Source organism: Juglans regia, chromosome 6, assembly GCF_001411555.2.
Source record: "Juglans regia cultivar Chandler chromosome 6, Walnut 2.0, whole genome shotgun sequence".
Lineage (NCBI taxonomy): Eukaryota > Viridiplantae > Streptophyta > Magnoliopsida > Fagales > Juglandaceae > Juglans > Juglans regia.
Window position 1 is genome coordinate 28,691,728 of NC_049906.1, and position 19,703 is coordinate 28,711,430.

At 36.2% G+C, this 19,703-nt stretch overlaps 1 protein-coding gene across 1 annotated transcript; it reads left to right on the plus strand.

The window, feature by feature from the left end:
- Window positions 1-1,358: 1,358 nt before the first annotated feature.
- On the plus strand, window positions 1,359-18,223 carry LOC109012023 (DNA mismatch repair protein MSH2). Its single transcript, XM_035691047.1, has 13 exons — window positions 1,359-1,516; window positions 1,679-1,728; window positions 2,509-2,541; window positions 5,120-6,193; window positions 6,750-7,304; window positions 7,378-7,488; window positions 7,605-7,694; window positions 7,791-7,862; window positions 8,218-8,328; window positions 13,502-13,628; window positions 15,699-15,901; window positions 16,666-16,818; window positions 17,660-18,223. Exons 1-13 carry the CDS (start codon window positions 1,468-1,470, stop codon window positions 17,858-17,860), a joined length of 2,829 nt encoding a protein of 942 aa, XP_035546940.1. The 5' UTR covers window positions 1,359-1,467; the 3' UTR covers window positions 17,861-18,223.
- The last annotated feature ends 1,480 nt before the right edge of the window (window positions 18,224-19,703 follow it).

The window sequence follows — 19,703 nt, forward strand, 5'->3', positions numbered from 1 at the left end:
ATTTTCATCTAAAATCTTCTCATCTCATCTCATTATCCAAACAGGGTAATATTATAATAAAGAATCCAACTATTTTTTTACCCAAATATATGATACTTTTTGGAACCAATGATTTTTTCTAAAAGAATTGGAAAAATATACTGACCAAATTTGCAAATAGGTATTAAATAATTCAAAATTTTTAAACCCAAGCCATCCAAAACCCTTTTTTTGTAAGAAATCTCAAAGGCATCTATTATATATATATATATATATATATATATATATATATATAGCTGCCACAAGCCAAGAGACCCACCAAAACCATTCTACTGTCATCCATGCATCTACACACACCTAAAAGTGCATGAATGTAAACCAACAAAATACATGTGCATAAGTTAGAGATCTGAAAATCCCTTTCAGATTTCCTTTTCAGAGAACTGAGATGTTACAAACATGTATGTATACTTAAGTGGGAACAATTTTTACGAACTTGCTATGGCCCTCCTTCCATGTTCATCCCAAAAGGTTGGAGAACCCATTCCCAAAAGAAAAGAAAAGAAAAAAAGATCAGCATCTGAAGTGTCAAAGGGACAAAGAAAGGGAGCCCTCAAGAACCTCCAATGGAGCTCAAGGGCCTAAAGGTGTACTTACCCCACATCCTCCTCTGCAGCTTTCAAAAGAAAAGTAATATTTCATCAAACTGCTTAGAAAAAGAACTTGGTTTTGGAGCATTAAGCATCTTTATCCTAGGAAATGTCCAAAAATACCTGCTATATATAGAACTATATATCAAGCAAGGGCAAAAACTCACATATTTTCAAGTGATGTATTGATCAAGGCTCGAACAACCTTTGATTGGATGAATGAATCGTAAGGTGTATTGTAGGCTCCAACGACAGAGGAATATGTTTTTGAAGATGAGCTCATCTCCTACTACTTATCCAAAAGCAATGGAAGATGTGTCCGTCGTTCGTGAAAATGTGAGTCATTCGTGATTAAAGTAGGTTGAGATTAAAATGGGCTCATAAATTTTGCATTTCTAAGTGCATATTTTTCGAAGTAATTGCATGTGTTCATTCATTTTTTGATTTCCTATATGAATTTTAGGATGAAATTTGCAAGAATTAGACATTTAATACTCCAACAGACACATGATTTCCCTATAAATCTCACCTTAAATTGGGAAAAATTCCGAGTGGATCACAATCATGAATCTCTTCAAAGAACATGGTAGGGCTCTGGCCCCAAGATAAATTAAGAAAGGCCCGAGTTATATAGGAGACTTGGGCGGCCCGTTACGGCCCAATAGTGACCCGAGTTGTACATAAGCTCGTAGTGAGTGTACTGCACGCGCCCCCAAAATACCCGCCAATTTCTTTCCCGCCATCTCGGCCATAGATATATACTACCACTACTCAGGAAGTCCATAACATGAATTAGCAAGCCTGAAGAAGAAAGAAAGGGAACCCTAAGACAACTGCAATGGTCGAGAATTTTGAGGAGCAGAACAAGCTTCCTGAGCTCAAACTAGGTATAAGTTGAAGGGGAGAAAACCCTAGCTTTTGTTCATTGATTCCTCTTTTTTTGCAACTAATTTTGTCTGATTTTATTTTAGTTTTTTGGGTGTTTTTTCTCATTGATGAATCTTCGTGATGATTGTTTTTAATCAATAAATTTGATGTGTTGTTGGCAGATGCTAGGCAAGCTCAAGGGTTTCTCTCATTCTTCAAGACCTTACCACATGTAAGTCTCAAGGGTTTCGTTGGTGGGAAAATGGGGCAAAAAGAGAAGGAAAGGAAACTTGGGCGTCATTTTTTTTTAACTTTTATTTCGTGTCAAAGCTCAATTCTGATTAGATACTGAACAGATACTGGGGGTTGGCTCTCTGTTGCTTAGGATATGTAGAGAATGAAAAGGAAAATAGATAAAAGGATTGACTGTGATTCTGCATGTTTGGCTTATTTAGGATTAGTATTTTTTTTCTCTTTTTTTTCTGTATTTGGATAAACTATAATAGGGGTGTGTATAACCCCTTTTTGCAGCCATCTCAATGATCCAAGTCCTTTACATAAACATACTAATATTAAGGATCCAAATATTTCACATTTTGCATGAACTACTGAAATCAAATGATTAAAATCTTGGCTGATTTTTGAAGGCATATAACATTGCATATATAAGTAGAGAAAACTAAAGAATATTTTTCTTTGAGAAAATCAAGTTTATGTTTTCAATCTTTTTCCTCTCAGAAGTGATCACTTGACTGTATTGAACAGTTTTAAGTTGTTCAAAAATGCTACATAAACGCAAAGAAATGGGTGATGCACAATCATTCTCGAGGGGGCTTCACCCTATCATTCTTTGCCCTTACTTGTTTAGTTTCATAATATGATACCAAATTCAACCAGAAGTAGGAGTGTTAGATCAATTTCCTTGCCTACACCTTTCTTTTGCTTACCAAGAAGAGGGTAGATATAAATGGTGATTAATAATTCCAAATTTATTTTGCCTTTTTTATTGCAGGACCCAAGGGCTGTACGGTTCTTTGATCGCAGGGTCAGTTCAAATTCTAAACTTTTTTCCCGTATTTTCTGGAGGGCACTGTGGTTGTTACCTATCAATGTCTGTTTTTATTATTATAACTGATATTTTGCCCTCTAGCCATAAGGATAAGAGTAATGCTAGATACTATTAAAAAAATCATTTTTTCATGTGGGTCCTAGATTTGCTCACTTTTTTCAAATGGAGTGCGCGAGGCTTGCACACCCTGACTGCAAATATCATTTCTCTAAGGATAAATATTTATTGAGTTTTCAAAGCATCTCCATGATATTATAGCCGTGACTCATATGAGTTTTCAAAGCACACATTGACTGCAAATATCATTTCTCTAAAGATAAATATTTATTGAGTTTTCAAAGCATCTCCATGATATTATAGCCGTGACTCATATGAGGTGGTCAGTGGATCTTAAGAGATCAGCTTTTCTTCTTGTATACATCCTGCATTTAGTGAGTTTCTGAAGTAACCCGTAAAATGAAGGGATAATTACTTTCAATATTCTTGCAAGTTTATTTTCAACTGTGTTTTCATCCTCCAAATTTCCAAAGCAAAATTTTGAAATATCATCGAACAAGCTTTAGGGCTGGGGAAATCTGATACTGTTGCTTAGTGCTATAGGAGATAGGCAATATCCACATGTATCTCTTTGAAAGAAACATGTTTGTATTCTTTGTTTCTGTATGTTATGAGTGTAACCGTCGGTTAAATAAAAGTATCGTCTAACTTTCTTTATCTGCCATGTACATGCATGCATCTTTAGGGATTATCTAAGTCAAAATACTGTCTTTTATACCTAAAGCAAATTTTATTCAAGCGCAAAGGGCTGCAACCATGTTTATTGAAAGTATACAATGGGGAGCACACAACTATAAGGATGAAGAACACAATTCTATCAATTCTAGACAGCTATAGAAGCAAAGCCTTTTGTCCTCCACCATCCATACATAAAGAGAGTTGAACATAAGGGCTGTTACTTCTATTTCCTTCTTGTCATCTTCAAATCTACGAGCATTGTGTTCCCGCCAAATACGCCACATCAGACAGAATGAGACAATCTTCCAAGCCTCAAAATTGAACATAAGGGCTGTTACTTCTATTTCCTTCTTGTCATCTTCAAATCTACGAGCATTGTGTTCCTGCCAAATACGCCACATCAGACAGAATGAGACAATCTTCCAAGCCTCAAAATTGCTATGACCACTAATGGGACCATGGCAACAAGTTCACCAACCATCAAGGCACGAAAAAATCAATCCAGAACATGCGAAATATCAATGCGCATAGATCCTCATCCACTTTACAGTGAATCAAAAGAGATTGATTCATTCTCCACCCTCTGTACGCATGCAACACTAGACAGTTATTGCACCATTTTTTTCCTTAAGTTATCTGCCTTTAAGATTTCCCTAGCGTTGTCAACCAAACAAAGAATACTAGACAGTTCTTGCAACATTTTTTTCCTTAAGTTATCTACCATTAAGATCTCCCCTAGATTCAATGCTATCATTTCTCCAATTAAGTCGACAGATCACCTCTTCCAACAGGTAACCCTCTACACATCACTGATAATCTCCCCCTTTCATAACTTCTCCGCTTTTGATAAATGCCTCTCTTTTTACGACACATCAATGCCTTGTAAATCATTCAAAAGGAGACGTATCCTTTTCTTGATGTGACCAAAATCCTCATCATTCCATCTTTTTAAAGTTTTCAGCTTGATAGCCAAAATAAAACTAGGATAGCTGTGAGAACTGTATGACGACCACCATTGTTTTACCTTGTCCAGAAAACCTTCAGCCATTAACCACATATTTTTAAACTGAGTACCGTTTCCCCCATATATTTTCTTATGCATTTGTTTATTCATTAGTACATAGTTGGTACCACAGCGTGTTGGGTTTAGTTGAATATATCTAGTCAATACAAAATATTTATAAATATGCATATGAGAGGTTATCAATTATGTTTTTTTTTTTTTTTTTATCTCCTTGAAGATATATATCAGCACTTGCCATATTTGGGTGGTTTTGACTTATTTTGCATTTGTTTGCTTATGGAAATCCTTGTTATTAAACAATAATAGGAAGACTTAATCCTTTTTTTGATGGGGCGGGGTGGGTGGGACAACTCTTATTTTACTTAGGGTTGGGGTATGAGTATCTTTAGACTATTCTAGGTTGCTGCTCAAATTAAACCCTTCATTCTGAATTGTTTAAAAAATTCGGAAGATAATGGGGGAACACTCCCCCTTCCTCCCCCAGCACCAAAATGTGCCTCCACTGTGCTTTCTGTTTCTTACATAGCTTGTTTTGGGCTTACTCTACTCTATCGAGATTTTCATTTTGAATGAAATAGTATTTCAAATGTATTCTTAGATGTATGTTAATATAAGTATGCTGTTTGGAGTCTGGCCACTTGTGCCAAACTCTTCTTACATTCTTATTTCTGTATTTGGTATTTATCTTTTGATAGATCCACTTTGCATTTTAAGTTCAACAGAGTTGCCCCAATTTCTTATAATTGCTCTTCATTATTTGGTTGTCAATTATATGTGTTTGAGTAAATAAATCAGGACTACTATACTGCTCATGGTGAAAATGCAACGTTTATTGCAAAGACCTACTATCATACTACTACTTCCTTGCGACAATTGGGTAGCGGATCTGATGCCCTTTCAAGTGTTAGCATTAGTAAAAACATGTTTGAAACAATTTCCCGTGATCTTCTCCTGGAGAGAACAGACCATACTCTTGAACTCTATGAGGGCAGTGGTTCAAATTGGAGATTGGTGAAAAGTGGAACTCCTGGAAATCTCAGCAGCTTTGAAGATGTTTTGTTTGCCAACAATGAGATGCAGGATTCCCCTGTTGTGGTTGCACTATCACCTACCTTCCGTGAAAATGGGTGCACTATTGGCTTAGGTTACATTGATCTGACTAAGAGAGTACTTGGGGTGGCTGAATTTCTTGATGATAGCCACTTTACAAATTTGGAGTCAGCTTTGGTTGCTCTTGGTTGTAAGGAATGCCTCTTGCCTATTGAGAGTGGCAAATCCAGTGATATCAGGAACTTGCATGATGCTTTGAGTAGGTGTGGTGTGATGTTAACCGAGAGGAAGAAAACTGAGTTCAAAGCAAGGGACTTAGAAGTGGATCTTGGGAGGCTCGTCAAAGGTTCTAAAGAAGCGGTTCGAGATTTAGTTTCTGCATTTGAATTTGCACCTGGTGCATTGGGGGCATTACTGTCTTATGCCGAATTACTTGCAGATGAGAGCAATTATGAAAATTATACTATCTGTAGGTACAATCTTGATAGCTACATGAGGTTAGATTCTGCTGCTATGAGGGCACTGAATGTCCTGGAAAGCAAAACAGATGCAAACAAAAATTTTAGTTTGTTTGGTCTCATGAATAGAACTTGTACTGCTGGAATGGGAAAGCGATTATTGCACATGTGGCTAAAGCAGCCTTTATTAGACATAAAGGAGATCAACTCCAGACTGGATTTGGTACAAGCATTTGTGGAGGATACTGCACTTCGCCAAGATCTGAGACAACACCTGAAAAGAATTTCAGATGTTGAGCGGCTAGTGCACAATCTTGAGAAGAAAAGAGCTGGTTTGCAGCATATTGTGAAACTTTATCAGGTAGATTATATCTTATTATTTTGTAGATTTAGAAGCATCCAGGTGTTGTTGGTTTGGGTGTTTAGTATTTGTATTTGCTATAACATGCTAAAATCTGTTTGTCTTTTTTGCTCAAACTGACTAAAATTTTTCATGGAAATCCTAATACTTGGTTTGTTTGTATTAATTTTCTCTTAGACAAACTTTTCATGGAAAACCTAATACTTGGTTTGTTTCTATTAATTTTCTCTTACACTTTTTCTTTAACCTTTTACTTTCATTTGTTAATTGTACGGGCCCTGTTGTGATCCAATCTGAGCTCATAATGAAAGGATAGTGGTAAAATAGTTTTGGTGATCATGAAATATTTCCTCTTTTGTTCAGTGGTTTGCAAGCTATAGAATGCTTTGTTCTGCATATTTTTGTTGTTAAATTTACCGTGATGCCTCCTTGCAGTAGTATTAAGTGCCAGCTTATTTGCTGTCCTTTACAGACTGTTACTTGTTCAGTCACAAGTTTGTATCTTGTAGTTGAAAGTGCTTCTGTTTTTAATTTTCTTCATATCTTCTGGATGCAGTCATGTATAAGACTTCCCTATATTAAAAGTGCCCTGGAAGGTTATGAGGGACAGTTTTCCAAACTGATCAAGGACAGGTATTTAGATCCCCTCGAGTTATGGACTGATGATGAGCACCTGAATAAGTTCATTGCACTTGTAGAAACTTCTGTTGACCTTGATCAACTTGAGAATGGGGAATACATGATTTCTCCAAGTTATGATACTACACTGTCTGCATTGAAAGAAGAACAAGAGTCACTGGAGCACCAAATACATAATTTGCATAAACAAACTGCAAATGATCTTGACCTGGCCCTAGATAAAGCTTTAAAGTTAGATAAGGGCTCTCAATTTGGACATGTTTTTAGAATTACGAAGAAGGAGGAGCCAAAAATAAGGAAAAAGCTCACCACTCAATTTATTGTCCTTGAAACCCGAAAGGATGGAGTTAGATTTACCAATACAAGACTCAAAAAGCTGGGTGACCAATATCAAAGGAAGCTTGAGGAATACAAGAGTTGTCAGAAAGATCTGGTTGACCGTGTAGTTCGAACTACAGCAACATTCTCTGAGGTAGTTGTACTTCATTATTCCTGTTGCTTCTTCTGGACTCGTGTTCTAGATTGATAGAACTTCCTCCCTACAGGTGTTTGGTTCTTTAGCAGGGATGCTTTCTGAGTTGGATGTCTTACTAAGTTTTGCTGATTTGGCTTGTAGCTGTCCTACTCCTTACACAAGACCAGACATCATTCCATCGGTAATTAGTTACTAGTTATTTTCAGCTTTTGATTTCCTTGATAAGTGAAATCATTTTTATTATTCTTTTTAGACAAGTTAACTTCATCACTGTTAGATTTTAATTGACTATGATAGGATGAGGGAGATATTGTCTTGGAAGGGAGTAGACACCCTTGTGTGGAGGCTCAAGACTGGGTGAATTTTATACCAAATGATTGTAAACTGGTGAGTTTGTATAAGATAATAGAAAAAACAATTCTTTTTTCTACTCTCTTAAATAAAAACGTTAATTTTTGCCTTTTGGGATTCCTTTCAAATCAGGTCAGGGGGAAAAGTTGGTTCCAAATAATTACCGGGCCGAACATGGGTGGAAAATCCACATTCATTCGGCAGGTGAGATTGATTGTTCAATATGTGCTTCTTCCCTACCAGTTGCAAGTAAATAGCTACCATGTTATTGCTCCAGCCCATTTACCTATAAGACCCTAATTTTGTGTTTTATCGATGATTTGTTAATGCTTACCATTTAAGGGATTGATTCCTTGATAGACATATAAATATCATCATATTGAACTCCTCTATCTATTCTAATTATCACACATTTGATTTTGTTTGATTTCAACATAACGAGCACTTCTATCCGTTATAGTCACCAACAACAAACTTTCTTGTCACCACAAACTCTGTAATTACTAGTTAAGATTTATATGGGTTTGATTTTCTATCTATGTATAATTTACACTTGCAGGTCGGCGTGAATGTTCTAATGGCACAAGTTGGTTCCTTTGTTCCATGTGTCAAAGCTAGCATTTCTGTTCGTGATTGCATTTTTGCTCGTGTGGGCGCTGGTGACTGCCAGGTGTGTTCAGCAGCGTTTTCTGGGTACCCCCTTAAAGTAGTATAATAAAGTGATTCCACATGGATGGTATTCATGCTATTTATCATTCTGATCTGCCACCCTGTTCTTATCCTAGTGTTTTATACTCCGCCACTAGAGCTTTTCTGATAAAGGCTCACTAATGAACCTCAGAAGATGGGGTACTTTTTAGAACTTGAATTCTTTGGTTTCTATATTATTTTTCATCAATCATAGGGTTTTGTGGTGAATTTAAAAATTATTGAGGCGGCAGCGTTGGTACAACTTTTAAAACATTGAACAATTAAGCACGCACATACCCATCAATCAAACTCATAAGTGATTTCTAGGTGGCCGGTGGCCCTGAACAAAGTGATACATTTCCTCTTTCATGCTCTCAGTTTGTAATGCATTTGCATTCTCTGCTTCTACAATTAAATACAAGAAAATAGTCACTAAGGACATAGAATTTTTTCTCTTTCATGGGATTCATTGCAGTCTGTTTATGATACTCTCACTCATTGCCAGCTAAAAGGGGAAACGTAATTTTACGTATTACTGTAATTCAAGACGAAATCTTTACATTACTCATTTTTAACATCCATACTCATCATAAGGTGCCATATCAATAGAAAAAGCAATTCAATTATGGACTAATTTTTTAACATTAGCAGCGTTGTTAACAATCATTTTGTAACACCCCGTTCCCCGTGGTTAAGAATAAAGTTGCTTTTAGAAATCTTGGGAACCGGAGTACTACTACTAAACTTGACTTTAAAATATTTTCTTATAATTGCGCCAGATACAAAGATTCTATATAATAAATAAAATCATTCTATATAATAAATAAAATCATTCTATATAATAAATAAAATCATTCTTTATTAAAAATACTGAAAATATAAAAGAATCTACACGGAAGCATTTATTTAAATTTCTCAAACTTTGTACTCTAAAAATAACTTAAAAGCTTTGTGCATGATCTAGGCCTTTGTCACACCTCCATGGACCAAGTCCCGTCCAGCAGCTCCACCTTCATAAATATTCTGACTTGAGGTGGTTTAAAAACATGAAATAAAACTAAAATAAATTGATGACTCGGTAAGAAACTCATTATAACACAAATGTAATAAACGTAGGATTTTTCATAAAACATTTCATGCTTAGAATTTAAAATCATGATTGTTCATACATATGCATATGACATGTATGACTTATCTTGAATTATCTAATTTATCTAACTTAACTGAATTATCTTACTTATCTGTCTGATCTGACTGACCAACACACTTAATCATGTATGCAAGGTTGTGCATTGATCCCACATCCTGTGACCACAAGTGGTGGACCACACTTGAGTCCATGGCTTGCACGTCCACCCTGACTCCATTGGTACCATGTATCTGAATGGTCATCTGATTAATCTTAATATGTATCTTATACTTGTCTTGTAAAAACTTGCTTGTCTTATGCGGTGTTTTTTTTTTTTTGATAAGTAAAAACTTTATTAAGCACAATATAATAGGCAAAGCCCGAGTACACAGGAAGTAGCTTGTCTTATGCAATGTGAGATGTATTACATGCATAATACATAAATAACTATAAAATGCAGAGTTAAACATAATCCTGAATTATGATGAATGACATGCAAATGTCATGGCATGCGTGGTACATAAACATTGAGAGTGGTGGTGTTATTTAGCTTCATCGGGGGCTTCGGGAGGTGTGTTGGTGATGTGGGATAAGAGAGTGGTGGAGATGGTCGAGGATTGCATGGGGCTATTCTCAATGGCTGTATCTTTTAGGAACATTGAGGATGGGTGGATGTGGGCATTAGCGGGTGTGTATGGGCCCAATGTAGATAGAGATAGAAGCTTTTTGTGGGAGGAATTGGCGGATCTTCATTCCTTATGGGATTTACCCTAGGTTTTTTGCGGAGATTTTAATATTGTTCGGTTCCCTAGTGAGAGGGCAGGGGCCTCTACGTCGTCAGGGGCAATGGCAGCCTTTTCAGAGTTGATCTTTGATCTGAATCTTGTGGATCTTCCGCTGGTTGGTGGGGCCTACACTTGGTCCAATAGCCGAGGGGGGTCCTGGCTGGATAGATTTCTAGTCTCCTCTTCTTGGGAGACAATTTCCGGACCTATGTCAGAAAAGGCTGCCACGTGTTTGCTTCGATCATTTCCCAATTTTGCTTGATTGTGGTGGTATTCGTGGGGGTAGACGTTCTTTCAAATTTGAGAATATGTGGTTGGAAGTTGAAGGATTTGCGGATAAGGTAAGGGCTTGGTGGGACAATTATTCTTTTGAGGGTACCCCTAGTTTCATAGTGGCGGGTAAACTTAAAGCCCTTAAGTATGATTTGAATAAGTGGAATGAAGAAGAATTTGGACATACGGAAGTGCAGAAAAATATCCTTTGGGATGAGTTGCAGGTTTTGGAGGAAGGGGTAGTTAATGCGGATTCTTTATTACGGAAGAAAGTGGTGGTGACCGAAATTGAGAAAGTTTTGTTGTCGGAAGAAATATCTTTGAGGCAAAAATCAAGGGCACTTTGGTTGAAGGAGCGGGATAAATGTACTAAGTTCTTTCACAAGGTGGCTAATTCACATAGGCGCAACAATGCTATTGAAGTCCTCCATTCCGGTTCAAATGTGTTACATTCTTCCGAAGAAATCCAAGACCGCATAGTGCAGTAGTATGAGGATCTCCTTGCTGAAAAAGAAGAATGGCATCCCAAACTAGATGGTTTACTCTTTGCTTAGCTGGATTTGGACGTAGCAGGTTGGTTGGAGAGGCCATTTGATGAAGAGGAGGTGCATCTCGTGGTGAAAAGTATGTGCAGAGACAAAGCCCCGGGTCCGGATGGCTTCTCTATGGCTTTCTTTTAAGAGAGTTGGGACATAGTGAAGGAGGAAGTGATGTAGGTTTTTCATGCTTTTCATACTAGTCAAAAATTTGAGAAGTCACTAAACGCCACTTTCATTGCTCATTCTGAAAATAGTCGGTGCATATGAATTGAAAGACTTCCGGCCTATTAGTTTGGTAGGTGGGATATATAAAATCATATCAAAGGTGTTAGCTAATCATATGAGTTTGGTCATGGACAAACTCATTTCCAATCCTCAAAATGCATTTGTAAGGGGTCGGCAAATCCTGGATTCAGTGTTGATAGCAAATGAGTACTTGGATAGTCGGTTGAGAGAGGGCATCCCGGGAGTTCTTTGCAAGCTCGACATGGAAAAAGCTTATGACCATGTGTGTTAGGATTTTCTCCTTTATATGCTTAGAAGATGTGGTTTCGGGGATAGATGGTGTAAATGGATTAAACAATGCATCTCAACCGCTCGGTTCTCGATCCTAGTCAATGGAAGACCTTGTAGTTTTTTTCGATCTTCCAGGGGTTTGAGACAAGGGGACCTGCTATCTCCTTTCCTTTTTGTTATTGTAATGGAGGCATTGAGTCGTATGGTGGAGGCTGCTGTTAGGGGGGGATTTCTTGCTGGTTTTTCAGTAGGCAGCATAGTAATACCAGCTCCATTTCTCACTTACTTTTTGCAGATGATACGCTCAGTTTTTGTGATGCTGTCAGTGGCCAGATTCAAGCCATTCAAGCCTTAAGGGCAGTTTTGTTGTGTTTCGAAGCTGTTTCGGGACTCAATGTGAACTTGGGGAAGTCGGAGTTGGTTCCAGTGTGGGAGGTGAATAATATAGCCTCTTTAGTGGAGTTACTAGGTTGTAAAATTGCCTCTCCCTATGAAATGTCTTAGACTCCCCTTGGGGGCGTCTTTCAAAGCAAAGAGTATTTGGGATGGAGTGGTAGAGAAGGTTGAGCAACGACTTTCAGGCTAGAAGGGGCTATATCTATCAAAAGGGGGGAGATTAACCCTTATCAAAAGCACTCTTTCCAATCTTCCCACTTACTATCTTTCTCTATTTCCATTACCGATGGGTGTGGCAAACCGGTTAAAAAAGTTGTTTAGAGCTTTTTTGTGGGGTGGAATGGAGGGAGGAATCCAAACCTCACCTTGTGAGTTGGCAAAGGTTGAGCTGTCCATTGGCGAATGGGGGGTTAGGGGTGCGAAATTTGTGTGTATTTAACAAGGCACTCTTAGGGAAGTGGTTGTGGAAGTACCATATAGAAGGGAACTCGCTGTGGAGAGAGGTTATTGATCATAAGAATGGTTGTGTGTGGGGGGGATGGTGCTCTAAGGAGGGTATGGGATCTTACAGCGTAAGCATGTGGAAATTCATAAGGGGTGGAATACCTTTGAAGGGAGGGAATGTTCATGAGTTTTTATTTTCTTTCTAGCCTACTAGAATGTAATTAGGTGTCTCACTTAGTATATTTCCTGTGTACTTGGGCATTGCCTAATTTCATTCACATCAATAAAGATTATTACTTATCAAAAAAATATCTAATTAGCTAACATATGATAATCATAATTTTGTGATTAAGCTGCTTACCTCGTAATGCTTCCTGATATTTCTAGCACAAAGTCAATCACCTATAAAATAGGCAAGTAATTTTCATAAATCTCTAATTAAGCACGTACTTTGTAATTAAAACCTAAAATACTAAAATAACCTATATATATTAAAATCCTAAAATTCTATTAACCCTAAAAGTATCCTCACTCCTCAAATACTTTGATTTTCACCAAATTTCTCTATAATAATTCATGAAACGTATGTTTTCTCTATTTCTATCAAGTTAATCTGGTTTTTTTGCAATAAAAAAAATAAAAAATAAAAAATAAAAAAAGAATCCTGTTTTGAATCCTAACCCTAACAATCCCTCTAAATGTAGCCAATCAGGTCATTTAAATTTTGATATGTTTGGCCTATGGATTGAGACAAAATTGTTATAAGAAATAGGCCGGTCTTGTGAATATGCTTGGAGCAGTACCTCTGTTGTAACCATTTTATTGCATAATACTTTTCAATGCATTTAGATATATAGTTATTTCATACGATACTATTCATTAAGCATCTTTATTTTATTTTTTATTCCTACACTATTTCCCAGGTAATGACCGTCTTGTGGCCACACATCTGTTACACAATCTCTGGACCAATTTCTATCAGTCGAAAATATTTCTTGTTTGTCTTGCAGAGAATTTGGCATTTCCTCCTTGTTGTAGAAGTTTAAGCAAGTGTGGTCTTTTTCTTTGTAGTTACGTGGAGTTTCTACGTTTATGCAAGAAATGCTTGAAACTGCATCAATATTGAAAGGAGCAACAGATAAGTCATTGATAATCATTGATGAGTTGGGCCGTGGGACATCAACTTATGATGGATTTGGTTGGTATCACTCTTGAAGAAATTTGATTGTTATATGTTTCCCTATCTCGATATTATTGCTCTTCATTTAAATTATAGTCACGAGAACATTCCAGAATAAGATTGAATAACCCTGCTTTTTTTTTGTAGGCGGATAACCCTGCTTATTGTTCTAGGAGACCACTTTCGAGAATAATTAGAAATATAATAACTGCATATAATTTTCACTTATCCAAGAAAAGAAATATATACTGCGTATAGTTGAGAACCTTGTGTTGATGTTGCGTCTAGTTTTTGTTGACTCATGGCCATAGTCTTGGTTGCATCAACTAGGGGTGTAACTGGTCTGGTCCGGTCCGGTTTTGGATAAAATCTAGGACCGAACCGGTATGTACCGGTTTTGTATTTTTCAAAACCGATTACGCACCGGTTACCCTCCTAAACCGGTACTTCCGGTTTTACCGGCTTCCGGTCCGGTCCGGTCCGGTTTTCCTGTTTTTTTTAAATGTAAATTTTACAATTTGTCATTAAAAATTTGTTTATAAAAAAAAAAAAAAATTGATTTAAAAAAAACTGTTTTATACTTTTATTAATATATTAGACTATATAATAGTATTAATATTAGACTATTGGTATAGTTATAAGTTATATATTAATATTAGTTATAAACTTTTAGTGATTTAGTATTAACATTTTATGTAATAATTTATAAATTATAATAAGAAATTATTTCATATATGAATATATATGTTATATATAAAATTTCACATAAAAATTTATAATTATACATTATATATAAAACTTATATATATTAATATTTAATATATATAAAATATTTTGTATAAAATTTATATATAAAAATATTATTTTTTATTTTTTTTAATCAACCGGTCCGGTCCGGTTCGGTCCGGTCCAAAAAATTCCGGAACCGGAACCGGCCGGTTTTTACGTTTTAAAAACCGGTTCCGGACCGGTCCGGTTCGGTCTGGTCCGGTCCGGTTTTCCGGTTTGAGTTTACACCCCTAGCATCAACCTTATCCAGGTATCTCATAAAGCAGGACTGATTTTTTTCATGGTTGCGAAAGGAAAAAAAAAAATGAAGTTATAGGTGTGAAATACACTAGAAAATGATATAATGCTGAAATATCTATTTTCAGTACTAAATGAGGTTATCAATGAGTCTTTAGTGAAATTTTCACACCTAACGCAGCTTGGTAGTTTTTTACTGTAATTTTGTCTTAAAAGAAATTTACTTTTGACTTTTATTTTGCACTAATTATTTTCCCAGCTGTCTAATCTTTGAAATAATGGATACCTCTGTAGGCATATTTGTTCAGTTTCTAAATTAAAAAACAACCTTTTGCTGAAAAATTTATATTTGTTGTGGGATACATGTAAAACTGTGAATCTTTTTACTTCATCAATATTGTGGAAGTGCGTGGAGATGGTTAGTGTGCATTACTCATTCTTGCTGGGTGATATTCAAGTTAACTTTATACTTTTATATTGTCTATAAAATAAGATATCAATGAACATGCAGTGCTCATAAAAACTAAGATGCACGAACAGGCCAAACTAGACATCCATTTTCAGATCTATTCAAGAGTAAATAAAATATCAATGACACTGGCACTTGAAACATCCAGCGTACTAAGTCATGTGAGGCTCATCTGGCAGACCATTGAAAAGAACTGCCCCACTAGATATATAGTTAATGCACACTCCCGTTGCTTAGTTTAATTTCTTTTTTCTTTGTTGCAGACCATCAATGTGTCGCAGGTTATGTTTTATTTTGTTGTGAAGAGACTACTTTTCTTGGGGGACATTCCATTTTAAGTATTCATGTATCACTACCATGCATACGCTCTAGGAAGTTTTCATCCTAAGAGCCAGGATTCAGAACTCTAGATGCTTAATATTTGTTCATGTTTAAATAGTAATATTAAGAATGGTAATTTGAAGACACGGCTCTCTTGCTAGGCTTGTTGCCGAATGATGATATAGCTGTTTTATCCGATCATTTTAGTTGAAGTATGGATTTAGTTTTATTTAGGCCATGTAATTATCAAAAGTCTTTTCTCTGGTGCTCAGGTTTAGCTTGGGCCATCTGTGAGCATCTTGTTGAAGTGATCAAGGCACCTACTCTGTTTGCAACCCACTTTCATGAACTGACTGCGTTAGCTCACGAAAGTCCTGATCATGGGCCACATAAGAAGCAAACTGTTGGTGTGGCAAACTATCATGTTAGTGCCCACATTGACTCATCAAGTCGCAAGCTGACTATGCTGTATAAGGTAGAGGCACACTCCAAAAATATTTTGGTTATTTTGCAGGACTCTTCTTTTTAACTTTTGAAGTGCCAATTTTGTTCTTTGCATAAAGGCTTAATGTGGTAGATTTGGATTGATTTAAGTTCTTAAAAACCAAGAAAATGAGGATGGAAGGAGGGATTTTTCTAACAAAAAGGAGCATTTAAGTGCTGAAAGGAACTGCTCTTCAAGTAGGGGAGCAGGCAGATCATCTCTGTAGTTAGTTCTAATTAGTTGAATGGGAACAGATTCATGACAAAGATAAACTGAAACACAGTTTCTTTTGCCTTTTCTGTATAGCAATTTAAGTTATGATAAATTTCAAGCTGGGGATGATTGCTGCGAGTCATACCCATGAGGCTTATAATCATCTTAAGGCAGATAAAATATTCCACCAACCTTTTGTGAATTAAGAATTATAAGTATTTAGTAACCTGGTGTGTTGGCTTCAAGTTGTCAAGGATGATAAAATGTGTTGGAATAATCATTTTCAAGGGTATTCTTAAATTCACTTCAGAAATTTCTGTTGAAAAGCAAGTCATTTGTCATATATATATATATATATATATATCAGATGTTTTTTGCCTTTTTTTCCTACTATTTTCTGGCATTTCCAGGTTCCTTTATGTGAAGATTGGAGATGGTGGTTCCATCTACGTCCCATGCTTATTTGTATGCTATTCATTCTTTGTATACTTGTTGAGGAAAACTGTATCCACTCAAACCCTTAATTTGACCATGCTCTCCAGGTTGAGCCAGGGGCTTGTGATCAAAGTTTTGGAATTCATGTTGCAGAATTCGCAAACTTTCCTGCAAGTGTTGTTGCCCTTGCTAGAGAGAAGGCAGCTGAATTGGAAGATTTCTCGCCTGCTGCAATCATTCCAAGCAATGCTCAAGAAGAGGTGCGATCTGTAATGATCTTTCAGTGCTCATGGCAAGAATGAATAGAAAGACTTCGTGTTAACAAGGGAAAGTCTATAGTGAATGAGTCTTCTGAAAACACTTTTTCTTTATCTGTTGTTTTTTTTTTTTTAACAAGGGCAGAGAGAGAGCTAAGCTTTCTTCAATCAACTTGGTATAAACATGATAATAACACTTGTGATGATAAAAAAATATATATATGATAATAATACTTGGTATAAACTTAGATTTCGAATATTTGATACTCCTATATTTTACAAAGAGTAATGTTACATGCAGTCGTGAAGTGCGCAAGCGCTGTGCAGTCATTTTGAAAAAGAGTGGGATCCACTATTAAAAAATTAATTTTTTTCATGTGAGTTCCATATTTATTCATTTTTTTTAAAGTGATTGTACGCCGCTTATGCACTCACGACTGCAACTATCATTTCTCTTTTACAAATTGTGATCGAAGTTGTTATTGCTGCACATTTCACCTTGAGGTAACAGGAAAAATATAAGGTGTAAAGAGATCGATTTCTCTTGCTAACTGAAGAAACATAATAGAATTTCTTCAATCATCTTTTCTGGTGTGATAACTGTAGCTTCTGAAGAAAAAAATGTCTTTTTAGGTAAAAGTTGAAATATTCGGTCATTTTTTAAAAATTGGGAACTTGTAGTTGTAATGGAGTGATTTTCTTAACTTTGGATGCCAGCTCAAAGTTCCCTTCAAAAGTACCTCTCTCTGAAAACAAGTACCAATTTCTTAATAACAAATAAATTGGCCTAAAGAATAGTTTATTTGCCTCTTTTTACATTTAATTCTGTTTTTGTGATCCACAGGTGGGATCAAAACGAAAGAGGGAGAGTGATCCTGATGAGATATCTAAAGGTGCTGCACGAGCTCACCGGTTTTTGAAAGAGTTCTCTGATCTCCCGTTAGAGAAAATGGATTTGAAGGAGGCCCTCCAACAAGTTAAGGAATTGAAGGATGGCTTACAGAAGGATGCTCTAAACTGTCAGTGGCTCCAGCAATTCTTCTAGATGTCCTTAAAATGGATGTAGGCTTGGGTTTTTCAATTTTTGGGGTATCTGTATAGATCAATGTTGTAAATAACATGCTTTCAAAATGGATTTTGGCTTTGGCTAAGGCAGAATGCCCTCTACCCCCGTCTTCCAATTTTGTCTGTCAAAATCTCAATGCAAATACAGGCTTCAACAAAGCTGGCAGCAGTTTCTTATGTTGGGAAGATGGTGCTACTCTTCACGGCCGGGAAGATCACTTGCTTCATATGCCCTTTTGCTTGGTTTGGTTTGCTTTGGGTGGCAGAAGGCCAAATTAAACATTATGTAAAAGCATTTTGCTCCTGTATTTATGACTTTTCAAGGTTACTTGAATGTTTTTCTTTTGAAAGGCGATTGGTCACACAGGTCCCAGCAAGTGGTTGGTAGGAACTAAATTTATTTCCTTCCTTTTATGATGATTTATGTTTTTCTTCTTTTGAAAGACAATCTTGTCTTCCACTGCTTTCCTTTATTGCTATGTTAGTGATAGGAAAGCTCCCTAGTTCTTTGTATGGTGTATCAAAGTAGCATCACCACCAACAATCTTAGTGGAAGTGGTGTTTACACCCCCACCAAGCTGAGCCTAACTCGTTTCAGGAGGCCTAACGACCTAAGCATAGTCGGCCCACGAGTCAGGTCAATAAGGAGGCACAAGGCCAGCACAGAAGGGAGTCGACATGGAAAGATGGGACGACATTTTCACTGACACGATCCTGTACGTGAGCGTAATAGCGGAACCAAGCAGCATTAAGGGGTCAAATACAGAACGTGGACAGAGATCTTGGTGAGGATTCTTCATTCTTGTTCTTGACATAACGCACGAAATGCGGCCGCCCTCACCATCCTATCACTTAGGACACAACCCGAGGAAGCCACACCTTGTTAAAGGCACAAAAGACGCGTACATCTGATATGAGATACGGGAACCATCTCAGCATAAGGTATAAAAACCAAATCTCAAGTTAGAATATGACTTACGTTCGCTCATACAAAAAAAAATCTCTAAAGATCAACAAACTGACTTAGACAATATAAGTGTTTCATCAATCCTAAGCCTCCACCTCATGCTGCAAGAGACCGAGCTCGGTGATCAATGAGCGAAACAAGTCGTTAACGCCTTAACTTATTAGATTTTGTATGTATGAATTCATTGGTAACAACACCAAATATACAAGTTTTTTGGTGCTTCCACCTTTAGGCAAACATGAGTTTTGAATTGAAAATTGCCAAGAAAATAAATTTCTCAGCCCACAACTTTTGTATGTTGAATAAAGAAATGTGTTTTGTAAATTTACGCCGATATTTAGAATATTTCAGTATATTTATGAATAGTTATGAAATAGTTTGAATCAATATTTTTTATTGAGTTTTGGCAAAATAGAGAGAAAAAATTGAACAAATATATTATAAAATTAAAAAATTGTTTAAATATAATTTTTTAATACTATTTTTATTTTGAAATTTGAAAAAAATATATTATTTTTTGTGTTTTACTTGGTAGTTTAGAAAAGTTATAAAGATTAGGTAATGATTAGATGAAAAATTCGAATATTTGAAATTGAAAAATATTTTGTATTTGAGTGATATTCAAGAATAAAATATTGGAGAATACTTTAGAGTAATTCATTTGTCAAACGGACCCTTAAAGCTACTTCACTGTAATCAAGGAAAATGATCGGGAACCCACTGTCCCTTTTTCTCTAAAAAAAAAAGTTGAATATTTAGAATTTAAAAATGTTGAATTGTTTATTTTATTTTGTATAAAAATTTTAAAAAAATATAATAATTAAATTATACGAGATAAATTAAGAAGTTTTATGAA